General features: G+C 45.5%; 1 protein-coding gene across 2 annotated transcripts in view; it reads right to left on the minus strand.

Moving 5' to 3' along the window:
• Positions 1–16,106, minus strand: part of adcy8 (adenylate cyclase 8 (brain)) — a 71,225-nt gene that overhangs the window by 24,700 nt on the left and 30,419 nt on the right. For both annotated transcript variants that reach the window (XM_076744788.1, XM_076744787.1), the window contains exons 3-7: positions 13,788–13,918; positions 13,339–13,450; positions 12,159–12,286; positions 8,062–8,220; positions 5,720–5,990 (exon numbers count right to left, since the gene is read on the minus strand). In XM_076744788.1, the coding sequence (XP_076600903.1) occupies positions 5,720–5,990; positions 8,062–8,220; positions 12,159–12,286; positions 13,339–13,450; positions 13,788–13,918 (801 nt within the window). The remainder of the gene's footprint in view (positions 1–5,719; positions 5,991–8,061; positions 8,221–12,158; positions 12,287–13,338; positions 13,451–13,787; positions 13,919–16,106) is intronic.

Below are 16,106 nucleotides of genomic sequence, written 5' to 3' on the forward strand. Positions count from 1 at the left end.
GATAGACCACTTTATAAGGTCAGTAAGATCCCTGTCCTCGGCCGTCTACTCATGACACAAGTACTCAGAGGGGACGGCTGTTATGAGCCCTGCTGCCATGATTGTTTTTGGCGTCCTCGTCCCCGAGGAAGCTAAAGGGCACATGCTTCCATCTCGACATTTCCCTTCTTTAGACCGGCCGATGTGATGTTGCCCAGAGCAGCGATTGGCTGTATGGGGGAAGCAATATGGGGCGACGTGTTACGATACATATAAATAACAGGACACGTTCGTCTCTTGGAAATGCCAACATATGATGCCAGGAAAAGGGCAAGTGGAGGAGGGGGGGCGATGGGGAGATGGGACAGTGTGAACATATGCAGTCATATCAGAAGATGTCCATGTGCTGCAGCTCTCACATGTCTGGGAGTGTGACAGAACAACCCTCCTGTAGAGCCAGAGAGTTAAAGTCACTGTTTGGAAACGGTGTTCTTTGACGACTGCGAGCAGGCCGTTATGTAAACCACAAACAGGCTGCAGGCAGAGGAAGGATCTGGACCGACACTGGAGCACAAAGTGAAATGACTCCTGGACAGACCGCCGTGAAAGCTGACACACACACGACTTCACGTCGCACCAACAGGTCATCATTCTGCTGTCCAGCACGCTGACGACGCGATATTTCTGAAAGTAAAGGCCTCGGCTGTTAAATATCAGCGTGCTAACGTCTCTTATGTTGTTATCGCAGCGTGCAAGGCTCAACGGATTCTAGTTTTCTCTTCAGCTCCTCTTCAGCTGTGTCCCAAACATTAGCCTACCAGAATGTTACCTCCAACAGGTGCTCACACGCTGACTGTGCAGCAGCCATGTTGACATGCTAATGTGCATGATGGTCATAGTAGCATTCAGTGCAACGCGAAGCTGACAAAAAAAGAAGTTCATCCACTTCATAGAATGTAGTCTGAGTGTGAGGTGTCCTGACATGGCCCTGCAGAGAGATTCACCCTTTTGATTTAGCTAAAAACGTGAGCTCTGCACCACCTGCAGGCCAAAACAGGGACAGAGAAAATGACATGAAATCCTTTTTCAACCGATCTTATCAGCAGAAATGCAGCACAAAGAAACCAGAACAAATAATTTGGAAAACCAAACTCATGATGTTGTTTTCATTGTGAGCGGAGTGGAAATATAACACGAAGACAGCACGTCTGAGCCTCAATGAGCAGTAATTAAACAGCTGTGCAGCAGCTTCTTTGGTTTCAGCTGGATGTGATTTGAGGACTGAAGCTGAAGGCTGACAGTTTGTCATTATTTACCTTAACAGCATTGTCAGTTAGTGCCGTAGCTTCGTCGTGAGCAGCTTCAGGCTGAACTGTGGAGGCCTTAGAGGAATCAGGGTGGAGGGGCCAGACTGCGCCTCAGACCACCGAGCCACCTTAAATCATTTTCAACATTCAGCGGATTTCCTTCAGCAAACGTCTCAAAAAGCAGCACCGACAGACCGACAGCCAGAAAGAAACGTGAAAATGAAGCCATTTCTTCTTGGCCCTGATTTCACAGCGTAGAGTCACTGAGTAACTGGGCTTCTGAGGAAATACACAACCTCCTTTGAGGTGAAAGCGCTGTGACAGTGCTGTGCATCATGGGAGCCAGCAGGCACACAGCGAAGCATGAAAGAGGTAAAGACAGAGCCACTCAGCCGGTACAGAGAGCTGCACAGAGCTGGGAGTCTGATTTCAGGGCTGGAGCTCGCCGTCCACCACTCACAGCCTTTCCTCCTGATAGATCTTCAGGGTTTGACGAGGGCCATCAGTCCTGATACAGCAGCTCACAGAAACGCAGCGAAGGACAGGATATGATAAAGAAAACAGGATGATTGACAGGTGACGATCAGCCACGGACGCCAAACACTGTTTTTACAGCAGCTATCAGCACAGAGCTGTTAGCTGGAGCTGCAGGTGAAGGAGATGAGTCATCTGTCATCGCTCTTCATCACGTGTCTTCTGTCTGAGGCCACCTCCTCATTCAATCACCAGCTTCAGTTTTAACTCGAAACAAATCATTAATGCTTTTGATTATTTTCAGCTTGCTTGTGTGAGTTTAAATATGTGGATGATGCAGAAAATTCATCTCTGCTTCACAGACTTACACGATTTCATCAGCTCTTCACCAAAGACACAGTCGAGCTTCATTTTGTAAACATACAGAGGAAGGATGAGCTCGTCAGTGAGCTTTGGAGGTGTTGGTTGGTTGCTGGACAGAGCCAGGTTAGCTCTTTCCTCTTTTGTGCTAAGCTAAGCTAGCCGGCTGCAGACATGAGCATAAAAGCAACACAAACATAAAACAAATATATTTGCTCGTGTCTCCTTGTTATGTCGGCCTGGCTGATGTATCTGGAAGCTTCTACTTATTCCTACAGGTATGAATGCCATCAGGCATTTTTGGGGATTTTACCCCGTGAAATAAAAAGAGGTGTATGTTTTCACACACTCCTGCAGAACTGAACAAAAATAACACACATGCTCTCATTTCCCACATTTCACGCTCTCCTCTTCCTCTCTGTCTGACTGACGCACACACACACCCTAATATTCTACCTTGTCCTAAATCCAGTGATGCTGAAAACTGAATCAGACCAACAGGAAGGGAGGACGGGGACCCGGAGGACAGAAAACCACTGGAGAGGGAGACGTTGAGCTCCAGGCAGAGCCAAGCGACGACATGAAAGTCGCTTTAAAACTCCTCTGAGCAGCCTTTGATATGCAAAGAGGCGCTCTCTGAAACGACTGCCCCGACAGCCGTTCATTGTGCCAGAAACAAAGCAGAGGCACTTTTCAGAAATAACATTCCTGTGAATCCAAACGCACGGACACATCAAACGCTGTGAGCCCCTGACGGGCTGCAGCAGAGGAGGAGCTGCTCCTGTGCTCGTACTGTAAGTACACAAGGGGTAAGACAGAGTTCACCGCCAGCTCGTGGCTGCAGGAGGTGAAACGCATTCAACACGAGCAGAGACTGAGGAGCAACTTCACAGTGTGCATGAGGGCTGGGGAGCACTGCTTCATGCTCTGACACTGTAACCGCTGGAGCGACATGATGGAAAATTCACTGATTGAAATCTGGTCATTAATTCATATCTCGAATGGATTTCTCAAGTAAAACACAAACCTTCAGTGGTAGCATCTTCCAAACTGTGCGTGATTTTAAATAAACAAGAGAAAAAACATCCCCCTGAGCTCTTCAATATTTCATACAATAAATATTAAAATGGTTGATTAACCTGCGACTCTTTCATCTCCTTTTACCTGCAGGAGAGCAACACAATGCAGTGATTTGATGGAGAGCGAGGAGAGTGAAAGGTTACATGAATTCAACATGTAATGTTAAATACTGATGGATTAGACTCACCTCTGCAGGAGAAGTTCATCTTGTGTTAATATTTTCCAAATAAATGAATAATTTAATGCTCAAAGATCTGACAAATAATGACAAAAAGGGCAAAATGAATCCACAAATATGTTCATGACTCTCTCAGGATTAAAGGCAGAACATTTGGAAGATGAAAAGCTCCTGAAGTGAGTTTGACTTGGAAACGACGGCACGGTGCCTGAAGCAGCTGCCCGTCGAAGTCTTCATGTTTCACTCCGTTAAAACATTGAATCAAAGTGTCTTTTATTGACATTGAAAACAGAGAAAGACCTTTTAATGTCAAAGTGAACAGAAAAGTTGTAGGTATCTGGAAAAAAAAAAGGTTAAGAAATGTCTTTTGGATGTGTACATTATTTATACTGCATTATTTTACTACTACTACTCTAATTATTATTATTATTACTATTACTATTATTATTATTATTATTATTATTGCTATACTACGAATAGTAAATAATAATAATAAATAAATAGAATTAGTATTCGCAGTAGTAGTATTCCAGTGGTGTGTTTTCTAGATACTGAATGTTGCACAACAGAAATATTTCGGTTTATTGTATCATAATATGGATCATTTTATTCCATATCCTTCATCATTCCTGGTTTATTTATACTGTCGCATAGTGTGCATATTTTTACATATTTGTCTTCATGTTTTCACATTCTGCACGATGACAGACCTGTGAGCGTGGGTGTAGGGGACAGCACATACCTCCACGTACGAGTCCGTGAATGACTTGTGGCTGTGTGGGCTGAGGACCAACATTGTTCTGGAACGAAGCCCAGGAGGTGAATAAATAAGGCTGACCTCCAGCCTGATCTGCTTCATGGAGAACGGCACAGCCTGAACTTTGTCAGCTTCGCTTCTTGTCGTGATGTTCAGCACATCCGTCTGTTCTGTTACAACCCAGACTCAAAGAAATCTTTTTCCACCCGTATTCAACTGAATACAGCACAAAGAACACACTCGTTGCGACGGGAACATGTTCACCGCTGTGTTACGTCACCTCTTCTTTGAACAGTCATTGCTGAAGTTTTAAAAGTGAAATTCTCTCTCATTCTTGCTCGTGGTCTGGCCAGGCAGCCAGTCTGAGACCTGCACTCTTTATCCATGAAGCCACGCTGCTGCAGCACTGCAGCATGTGGTTTGGCATCACCTTGCTGAATCAGCAGGACGTCCCTGAAAAGGACGTCGTCTGGATGGCTCGAGGAATCATTAATAAAGGGTAAGACCAAGAGCCAACAGCCACAAAGTTCCTCCACCCAACTCAAACTCAGCCTTCTGTAAAGGAAGACCTTTGTCTCCTAACAACAAGCACACAGACGTGTAACGAGTTAGAAACACTCTGCAGCTCGTTTACAGAAACCAAAGAAACACAACAGGTTCATTTTAATGTGCGCGACCTGAACTTTGAACTAGTTCCTGTGAAGAGTGGACTTGCACGACACTGCAAGAAAGAACGTTTGGGCAGTGAAGGCTGCAGAGGACACAGTGTTAGGACTGTCTGCACGCTGGCTCATCAACGCTTTCAACCTCTGGCTCCACGTCAGGTCCTGCAGGCCGAATGCAGAACAGTCACTGTTTGACTTCTCCACTTCTCAAATATGAACCGTGTCACAACATTTGTCTAAAATGAAAATGAGTTTGGGATGTTTGCAGTGCTCACAGCTGCACATGAGCACTGAAAACCCTCTGCTGTACTTTCTCTCAAATCAAGCATCTCAGACAAAACACCAAAAATGTCAACGCGCTGTCTTCGGGGGCTGATTTGTTGTCATGGGCGGACAGGAACGCAGACACATGAAGAAGGGATGAAGAGGACGTTTAAATGGGCCACACAATCAGAAGCTCGTCATCCTCACAAGCAGGCAGGCTGACACACAGAGAAACACAGTCTCTCCACACAAAGCCGTCCACTCATTCCCAGGAAAACAAAAAAAGGAAAAAGACAAAACAACCAACAAACAGGCGGACAACTGAGAACGTCCCATGCACTGCGAAGAACGCCCATCGTAGGAACCCGTCCTGCAGCGAGGCTTAAAGTCTTGTTTTCAACAAACAAAGGCTCCACAAAATGTGCCTGCAGTACTATTATCATCACCATTCTTCTTTTACTTGTTTCAGGTTTGTTTCAGAGTTTGACAGCAGTTAAGATTTCCTGTTTTTCTTCATACAAAATGCAGTTTTTTTATGTTTGAATGAAATAACAGTTTAATCCTCAGCTGCAGAAGAAGGAGCTGCTCAGATGTTTCTTCACAGTGTGATAAAGTGCACAACATGACCTGAACTCGGAGCAGCGGCGGGACTTACGTTTTGCTTCCCCACGATGTTGTCAAAGGGAAGCTCGGGGCTCCAGGACGCCTCGTTGAAGGTGGTGCTGCTGGCCCGGCGGTCGGCTGAGCTGGCCGCCTCCTTCATGATGTCCTCCGGCAGGGTGAGCAGACTCTCCTCCGGCTGCTTGATGAGGTACGTCTCGATGTTGTGGCGCCGGAGGAAGTCGTTGCGGTCCTTCCCGTGGCCCTCCTCCACCTCGTAGTCGCCGTTCAAACAGTCCAATGCGGCTTTGGAGATGTGGATCCTCCTGGAAGAGTCCGGTCAAATATATATTCACATTTTTTAAATTCCTGCTTTAAAGCTGTGCTACGGGATTTTTCTGGCCACTAGGGGGCAGAAGACCTCCACAACAAGCTGACTGACACACAGCTCTGACACATTATCAGCTTTTAAGGTCCACACTGGGAAACAGCTGCATATTTACACACACGGCAAACACAGAGCAGCATTATCCTCCCATCGGAGTGTGTTTATGTCCACCTGATGATATATATTCACCTTCCAACACCTGAGGAAAAATATCTTTAGCTCTTTAGCTGCTAGATGTTCCACTTTGTTCATCTGCTCGTCTCTAACCGAGTCTGTCTGCTGAGCAGGTGGTGCACAGAGATGAAAACAGCTGCTGCTGCTGCTGCTGGAAACACTGAGTCTCAACCAGACAGGAAGTGCTCAATACATGCAAAAAAAGCTTCACAGAGCTGCAGAGATGGTGAGAGTGAGTCAACATGAATAACATCAGTGCAGCTTTATTGAAAAAAATTTATGCATTAACAGCCACAGACCAAAAGAGAAAGCAAACTTTCTGGAGGAGGAGATCACGGAGACACACTGGACGGACTAAACAGTGACAAACACACAGCTTTGGAGTGTGTCGAGAGGACGGACAGACCTGTGGCTGAGAAGGGAAAAAAGGACAAAAGGGACAAAAAAAATGAATAAATGATTGACAGAGAATTAAAAACAAACACAAACGGCCCAAAGGGGGCGGAGGTTACATCTGCTGAAGAATCCAAAACGACAAGATTAAAAGAAATGATGATTCCTGTCCCAAACTGCAATACCCCATCACAACCAGCAGGAACCACTCAGGCCAGGTCGCTTCACTCCACGTCACAGTGATCTGGTTTTCAGTGAGCAGCATCACTGTGGCTTCCCCTCCTCACTCTCCCAGCTGATCACCTGCACACCTGCCTTCAATCACCTCGTCAGCCTGCAGTATATCAGCTGCTCCGTCCTCGGCCGCGTTGGCTCATTCTGAGACTCTGCTGTTTCTGTGTGTTTTCATGCTGGATCACTACTTTCCCGCCTGCTGCCTCCTCACTTCTGCTTCACTCCAGCCAGCCAGGCTCACACCCCCGCCTCGTGCCGGCGCCCTCCACGACCTCTTTTCTGCTGCTGCATTCCCCCGCCTCCATCTTCAAACCCCGCTTTGAACCACCTTCGCTGCGTCTGCGTCCCTTTCATTGACTGTCACACTTCTGCTGTGTTTCTTAATCTTGTTCTGCCTTTATCACCTGTGTCCTCAGGTAGAACATCAGGTGCTCGGTCTGAAAATCACCGCAGATTTATTTAACAAAATCCTCCCTGCAGTTCACAAATACACATCATGGACGGTCAGTTACAGTCTGCAGGCTTCCCTCCAAACCAAAGAGTCCAGCAGGTGATTTTAGTGGCTGACGCACCTTCAGCCTGAGGAGCAGCCAATCAGTGCAGCGCAGGTGTGAATGAAAGCAGCAGTCAGAGAACTAATCCCACCCCGAGTCTCCAAACCAAACAGGACCAGAGAGTGAAAAGCAGATATGAGTGAGGACGGCAAAATGTCCTGTTAGAGTGTATTAAAGTGCCAACACACAAATCCAAACAGCTGATTTCCCTCCACGCGTGTCAAACGTCTCTTCTGCAGAGATGACGTCACTAAGACGTCTTCACTAAACTTCATTAGCTCTTGGTCGGACTGAAAAATGTTAATTTCTGTACAAGAGACACATGATATGTTAAAAGATTCAGGCAGATTCAGTGCTCACCAGGACGTCTGTGCTGGAAACAAGACAAAATCAAACAAACAAACAAACAAACAAGCACCACAAATTACAAAAAAACCCTCTGAAAACTGGTCTAAAACTGTATCTTTGTGCTATTCATTCATTGATAAAACACTTTTCTGTCCCCATGTCCAAACATCTGCTTCAGTTCTGGCCTCACGTCTCTGCTGAATGTCATTTTCTCTCTCAGCGTGTTTCCTGTCTGTCTCCACCACCAACAATCAAATTAAAGGCAAAACGCCGACAGGAAATCATAAATCCTTTCCGTTCACTCACCCTGGGATCCCTCCAGACTCCAGCTTGTTGGCGATGTCCACGTCCCAGGACCAGACGTCGAACTGCCACTTCCTGAGTCCCAGCACGCCACACAGCACAGAGCCCGAGTGGATCCCGATGCGCATGTCGATGTCGTGTTTCGTACGAGATCTCACGTATCTGGAGGAAACACAGTGAGCCGAGTAATCGACCCGCTCTACCACCTGAGCTGCAGCTTCATTATGACGGATAATTCATCATAAATGAGTTCAAACATGGTTTGGTCCTCTAAGTTTAATATTACTAATGACAGGGTTTTAGTTTGTAATTGAAAGCAATGATGTATGAAGGAGAAAATAAGTATTTAATGATGAATAAGCTATATTTTAGCATCATTTAAAAAGTGCACATGTGGTTTTGTGGTCTTGAGTTAAAGGGAAGTCTGAGTAAAATACTCCAGGGGTAATTTTGGGTCACTGTGGACAACACAGTGTCTGAGTGCATTAATTCAGCAAATGAATACACATGAAATTGACCTTTTGGCGGGCAGACGATAACGCTGACTGACAAACACTGTTCATAAATTCACCGAGAAATGAACACAATGCACTTCACGCGTATCAGAGAGTCCGAAACGCCGGTGAGAAACATTTTCAGCAGACTTTTCACACTCGTTACTACATTTGTTTCTCATTTCATACTTTATTATTCCTGAACACAATAAAAGCAGGACAAACTGGGGCTGATAAAAGTCTGTGCAGAGCAGACAGGGCTGTCACGCCCGTCCCTGCCTCCCGGTCTCATTTCATGCTTCATAACAGCAGTGATGAATGTGAGGTGAAAGGCATCCTGGGAGTTTGTGACAGGTGCTTAAAGCCAGTCGACTGCTGAACGACACCCGGGGCTGGAAATTAACTCAAACAAACTGCAGTTAGTCATGATGATTATGACAACGATGTGATACTTTATTGACTCTGCAGGGCAGTTCTTCACCTCCTGTGGGGGTCAGAGGTCAGACCCACATTCACCAACATGACTACAATCAAAAATGTTGCCACACGTCAGGATAGCTTATATAAGGACATCTGCCAGTGCTTGATTTGATGGAAACCAGTTAAATCTTTTTAAAGTCACATGTGTGACACCTCGCTCTCTGTTCTACGACACGCCTCACACTGACAGACGGCCGGCTAACATCACACATTTAATACCAGGAATCAGCGACAGCAGCAGTAATGACGCTGACCAAGACTTCAGGAATCAGCTTGCAGGCAATGAGAAAAGATCTGCATTTATACAGCTTCCAACCACTCAAAGCACTTTACAGCACATCCATCCTTCACCCATCGGGTTTGGTATTTGGCTCAAGGACCCTTCAGCAGGCAGCCTGGAGGAGGCGGGGGTGGAACCACCGACCCTCTGATTGGTGGACGACCCCCTCTACCTCTAAAACTCTAATACTGGAAAGTTCCCTCATAAGAATACAGCTACAATGTTCACCATCTTAGTTTGGCGTGTTAGCATGTTAACGTGGCTCCTGTATTTCACGGCAGCCCATTAAAAGGTTTTTGAGAAATACATTTCGTGGCAACCCATTCAAGACTTGGATGCTGTCTTTCAGTCAAAGAGGTGGACGACCATCAGACCAGCATGACCATCGACAGGCCGCCTCTACCATGGCTGAACATTACAACAACGTGACCCATTTCCCGTCCACACATTTTAATCTGCGTGGCAGTAAGATCACTAACAAACAGCCTCAATGAGGCTTGAACACACAGAACAGTGTGTCTCACCTGCTCTGTGCTCATGTTCCACCTCAAGGATCTTAACAGGGACGTTGCTTCCTCTTACGCATCGACGGTGTTGATGAACGAGGCACCTCTTTGTCAGCTTTTTGTGCAGTCGTAATTAGGGCACCTCTTGTAAACAAGAGCATCATCATCAAAAGAATAAAAATCTGATGATGAATAAGGAAGTTATTAAATTGGTACAAAGGCGGCCATTAACCTGCCTGTGTAAACACAAACAAGTGTCACACCAGAGTAGAAATAATAAGATGCAGTAATCGACGTGTCGAAGCTCTGAGTCACGCTGACTCCAAACGACGCACAGGCTCAGACGCATCTTTTAAATACTCCTCACGAGCACAAGTTCTGTCTTCATTATATAAACCTGGAAGCGTTCGGACATGTGATGGACGTGTTACTCAGAGCAGCCGTCCTGGATTTTACTTCATTGTCTCAGCAGTAACAACACGCCGACGCAGCCCGTCCACTTCAGGGACAAAGAGCCTGAACACCTGCAGACGTCTGTCCTTTCAGTTCTTTTGATTAACGTCTCTGCACATGTGCACCAAAGTGAACTTTCCCAGCGTGAAGTGGTCGTCTGCAGGCGGGAACCATATTGACTTAATAATACGCAGCAGAAATCTCACAGCTGATCCGTCACTAATCCCTCGTTTCCCTCCAAACATCAGCCCTCCTCTCCTCCCTCGCTCTCACGCTGAGAGTGATGTGACAAGGCCAAAATGTTACCGTGACGAGGAAGATAATCAAAACGAAAACGCCTCAAGCTCTAAAAGCACAAGCTCCAGAGTCTGAGAGCGTTTTCAGGAGTAGCTGCAGAGCGACTGTGTTAGAAGTGAGTGATTGGAGACTGTTTCTGCTGCATGCCTCGGTTTTACATGAACTGAGGATTATACAGTCAGTTATGTGTCGCAATTCATGAGCTTATGAGATCTGCAAATCCCTGTTGTGTAATTTCAAAAAATGATACCATCACTGGAAATATTTTTCCTCCTCTCTCAGTGATGCATGGATGTGTGATACGGCTGAGCCTTGTGATTGCATGCATTATTTGTTAGTGCTGTTCTGCACAAACACAGCCGCGGGCTAATTCTCACAAATGCAAATATTGCAGGGGAGCTGCTTTCAGATCACAGAGCTGGCGCACCGAGTGCTGCGAGAAATGAGATAAAAGAAATGTACAGATAACAGCACTGCTGTCCGACACCTCAGGGCACGATTTATTTATGTAAGTCGATCCCTTTAAAGATGGAGGGAAAGGCGGAGGTGTCCTGCTCCTCCGATTCAACATGCGTCCAACAGGTGACGTCCAGTAACACTGTGTGTGATCTTGTGCTTCAAAAAGAGATAAATTGCAAACCAAGAAGCAAAGTTGTCCCCTGTCTCACACGCTGAGCGAGCGAGGAGTGACTGTCAGACGTACTCAAGTAAAGTACAAGTGCTTCCAAACTGTACTCAAAGCTGTGTTAAGCCTCCCAAACTGATTGATACAATTTGCATCAAAACTCTTCTTCTCAGACTCTGAACCTCTGAACTCACTGCAAACACGGAAACGTCCTCATATCGCAATCATTGCACTTCTGCACACAGCAAGCATCTGTCTGTTCACTGCAGCTCTGCATCCAGTTTTAGGACTGATAACTGTAAAGAGAAACAGCAGCAGGAAAACCGTGTTTCCCTCGATGATGGTTACATGTTGCAGCTAACCCACAGCTCACATGCGTGCAGAACTGAACTGCTACATCACGAGCGTGACTTAAACTGACGAACACTTGCTTACAGAGACACTGTATCTGTGACGTCCATCGCAAATTATCTGTAAATCTGTTAGACTTCACAGAAAAGACGCTCCTCATAAATCATCCCATTCTGTGTTTTTTTCAGTATCAAAGTAACCCTCTAACGGATGTCTGTGCATCCAGGAGAGCACTGCAAACAGCACGGCTCAGAGCCGACTCAGCATTCTTCTAATGGTGTCAAAATGTGAACAAACATCAGCTCAAAGGGGCTGGAGCTGAAGTTGTAGGCCACATGGAAACATCATACTACCTGTTCACAAGCCTTTATACACGCCTGGAACATGCACAGCACCACTCACATGCAAACTGAAGGCCACATTCAAAACACACAGCACGACCTATAGCTAGCTGACAGGCAGAGGACTTCAGTCATCCTGTGACGACCACAAACGTCTGGACCACATTTCATAGAAATCCATCCAACAGTGGTCAGAACATTCCAGCCTGGACCAACCAGAGCCGCCATCCCTACAGCTCAAAGTAATGGCATCGTTGTGGGAGATGACAGTACCTGATGGTTTTGATCATGCTGAGGCCCATCTCCACACAGCAGTGGGCGTGGTCCTGCCTGGGCTCAGGTAGGCCAGACACGCAGTAGTAACAGTCTCCCAGGATCTTTATTCGCAGACAGTGGTGCTCCTGAAACAACCAACCACAAAGCAGCGAGTGTTGAAATACACAGCGTGCAGCAGATTCACTCATTAACCTCACAACAGAAAGACACAGGTAATAAAACACAGCAAGTGAGCTGAAATTTAAGTGTAAAATAAAGAAATAGAAAGAAAAAAGCTCTTCAGTCTAATGTCAGACAAACATACAGACCTACAGAAGAAGGCTGAATCACTCTGTAGTTTTCAATATTTAGCTTTCATGAACTGCAGCTGCCAGACAATCAACCGTCCATCATGTCATAAAAATCAATCATCGTGTTACCAGCAGGTTTTTGTTCTTTGTCTTTGACTCTTTTAAGCACCTGATGTCTCCAGAAGAGCAGATTTAGCTCTTCTAGCTCAGGAAGATCTCATTTTGGGACGTTACTGCTTAAAGTTTGTAGTTTCTTCCTTTACAAAACAAAGGTGATGCTCAATCTGACCGTCCAGCTGAGACTGACGTGCGCTGACCGAGAAAGAGCCCATAAGAACGGGCACTTGAATGTCCAGGAAAACTGCTGTTTGCTGGAAAATGCACAACTTTGAATAATTCTGCATTTCTCTCGATGACTGAGCCTGACGGAGGCCTTTTCCAAACCTTCACTGGGGAGCTTTGGTTGCCTAATGTTAACCAGACAGATCAGAAATGCTCATTGGAACTGTTTCCGGACTGGCCACGGCGCTTTTGGAAGACACTGTCCAACTATTGGATCATTTCAGTGTGAGGACTTGACGGTGCAGCCGTGAGCTCAGTCTGTCCTTCAGAAATGAGGCTGAAGAAGCAGCTCGTGGTGGAAATTTGCATCAAGAGTGTTTGAAAAAGTCTGTATGAATCGAACATGTCTTCACAGGAATCAGCTGTAAGTGAAGCGATCTCAGCTGTTCTTTGTTAAAGAAGCTGAGCCTGAGGGAGCGTTTGATACCAAACTGTTCCATGTTGGGTGGCTGAGTAAATAAATAAATAAATAAATAGAGCAAAATTTAAAGAACACCACATAGGCATGCATGCATGCATCCGGGGTCAAAGGCTGAATCACTCACATGTGCGAGGCGGTCGAAGCGTGCAAAGAGTTCATTCAACATTCGCACCAGCTCCTGCGCTGACAGCGTCGTGGAGAGGTTTGTGAAGCCTTTAACATCTGCGAAAAGAATGCTGAATAAAATACGGAAATGTCACTTTAACATCCGGCTCAGTTCGTTCACACCATCCAAACACTGAGAATATTTCATGCAATTTAAACTTGATAACATCACCTGCTCTGCTCTCCTGTGACGCCTGACGTGAATCTAACGAGTCTTACTGCGATGTTTAAAGGAGCTACGCTGCACGGCCTGACTGAAACTTACCGTAACATCGGTTCGACTCTGAGACCTGAAGTCTACCGAGTTGTGCTGAAGCTCGTTGTAAATAGTCAGGATGTGATTCTCTTTGCTGAGCCTTGTGTTAGTCAGTGAACAGTGGATGTTAGAGAGGAGGCCGCTGGGCTCACCTGACATTCTCATAGCGGTGGATGTAGATTCTGTGAAACTGATGTTGGAGGTGTTCGTCCTCTACATTTGTCATGTCGTTGATCATTTCCAAAACTACAAAACGTGGCAGGACTGATAACACCAGCCTCTCCTGTGGGGCAGAAAGATCAGCCATATTATTAATGTGAAACAACAGAAAAACAAGGCAGAACATCAGATGTTTGAGAAAAAGTGAAAAAATTCTGTCACAATGAATCGACTCAATATACATACAGCAAATATATATATAAAACAGATATATAGAAAAATGAATTGCTAAGTGTGAGACTTTTATACTGAGTGCTCTACAGTGAATAACGCAGCACCAAGATTAAGAGCAAAGAGGAATTAAATGGAGACATAAGTCAAAAACTGAGTATTAAGCAGGCGAACACAAGTGAAAAAATCTTGTAAGAACAAATTACATAAATGTCTGTCCGTAAGAAATGATCTAAAAGATGAGTCTGACTCGGCCAGCCTAAGCTCCTCGAGCAGGATCCTGCAAAGCCTCCAGGCCCGCAGAAACAACACAAACACCCGAATTTGTCGTGTGGTTTTTGTACTGACGCAGTGCCACTTGGCAAAAGCAGAAACAGATTTGGAGTGGGAGCCGCCATGCAGAGTCCCTCAGTGTTTTTTGGCCTCGGGGATCAGCGCCGGCGCCAAGCAACTGCCTCCTTCAGATACTGAATACATTAGAACCAAGACTCAAGTTTCTCTCCGCAGAATTCCTGCTGACGCTGAAAAAGCCAGCTGGTCTCTGGTGTTCCACACCAACAGAGCCTCCGAGGGACTCGACTCGCAACCGCAGTGAATCGAAGCTCGGCAGTTTGTCCGTTACCGAGATCTGAAATTCTACTGGTTGTAAACAAGTGAGGTGACAAAGACGCACATGTTGGCAAAGCACATGTACAGGTTTGACTAAATGTGGTCCAGACTGTGTGAGGCTGCATCGTGTTTGATCCCATCAGGTTACTCTAAAATCTGCAGACAGCACTGTGGGGTCACATGAATGAAAGGAAACACGAGGTGTGTGAAGCTGTGGGACCAAACACCGAGTCAGCAGCCAGCTGTGATGGATGAATGCAACAGAAACACTGGATTTCTAAAATGACACTGAGAAAGAAAGTGTATCACGCCATGGCAACACGAGTAAACGTGGTGAAACAGACAGAACATTTAAGCCTGTGCTTCGTTTTCATTTGGCCTTTGATCTGCGTCACTGTAATATATCAGCACACAATATGAGATTCATGTGTGATACGCTGTTATTTAACTGCAGGAGATTATGAGAAAACGCTGAACAAATATTCTCGCGGCGTTAAGACGTTTTTCCTGAATCAGCTTCTGTCAGTGAAAGATGATCGATTTTGGCCACTTCTCACGACTTTTAATTTGACGAGGCGAACATTTCCTCGTCCTTCAGAGGCGCTGAACACAAAGTAATCAAGTCTTTACGACAGTAAGGAGTCAGAGTGAACGGTCTGGATTATGAAACGTGGATGCTTCGAGGAAACAACTCAGTCGTGGAAGATGTTTTCATTTATTATTCCTCAGCTCTACAATGATTGTTTTTTTTGGTCTGTAAAAAATGAAAATACATTCAACATCAATAAAACTGACCAATCAAATTCTGTGACCACACAATCAGCATGACACGAGGGAGAGAGAGCTTTAAAAAAAGATGATGTGAATGAATTCTGTGTTGTTTTTTCTTTGTTTGTCTCAGACAGACGGATGGACAGACAGACAGACAGAGCATCTGTGCTCCTTCATACATGAACACATGAACACAGACTTCTACACACATTCCTGAAGAACAAGCTCTCACTTATTTGTTTCCATTTATATATAAATATTTAATTGCAAGGTTGCAACGTTCACACACACACACACATACACACGCACATACACACACACACACACGCACATACACACGCACACACACGCACATACACACGCACACACACACGACAGGAAACAGATCTAAACTGCTGTTGGCTCAGTTTGATATGACATGTCAGATTAGTGTAAGCGTAAACACACAGTCTGACGAGTATGAAGACGATCTCAATCACTTTCTTTTCTTATTCTAGTTATTGTTAACGACTTAATTTCCAGTAAAATGTACTCATGTGTTTGTCGTGTCTAAGAGGGGCTCTGTGTGACAATGGCAGCAACACACACAGCCACTCACTAAGCTAGCAGCCACGTGTTCCCGCCCACAGGCCATCGCTGAGTTTAGTTAATTTTTCTTATGGTCTGTCGACACAAACGCTACTTTCATGTTTCCACTCATA

The sequence above is a fragment of the Chaetodon auriga genome, chromosome 12, assembly GCF_051107435.1.
Source record: "Chaetodon auriga isolate fChaAug3 chromosome 12, fChaAug3.hap1, whole genome shotgun sequence".
Lineage (NCBI taxonomy): Eukaryota > Metazoa > Chordata > Actinopteri > Chaetodontiformes > Chaetodontidae > Chaetodon > Chaetodon auriga.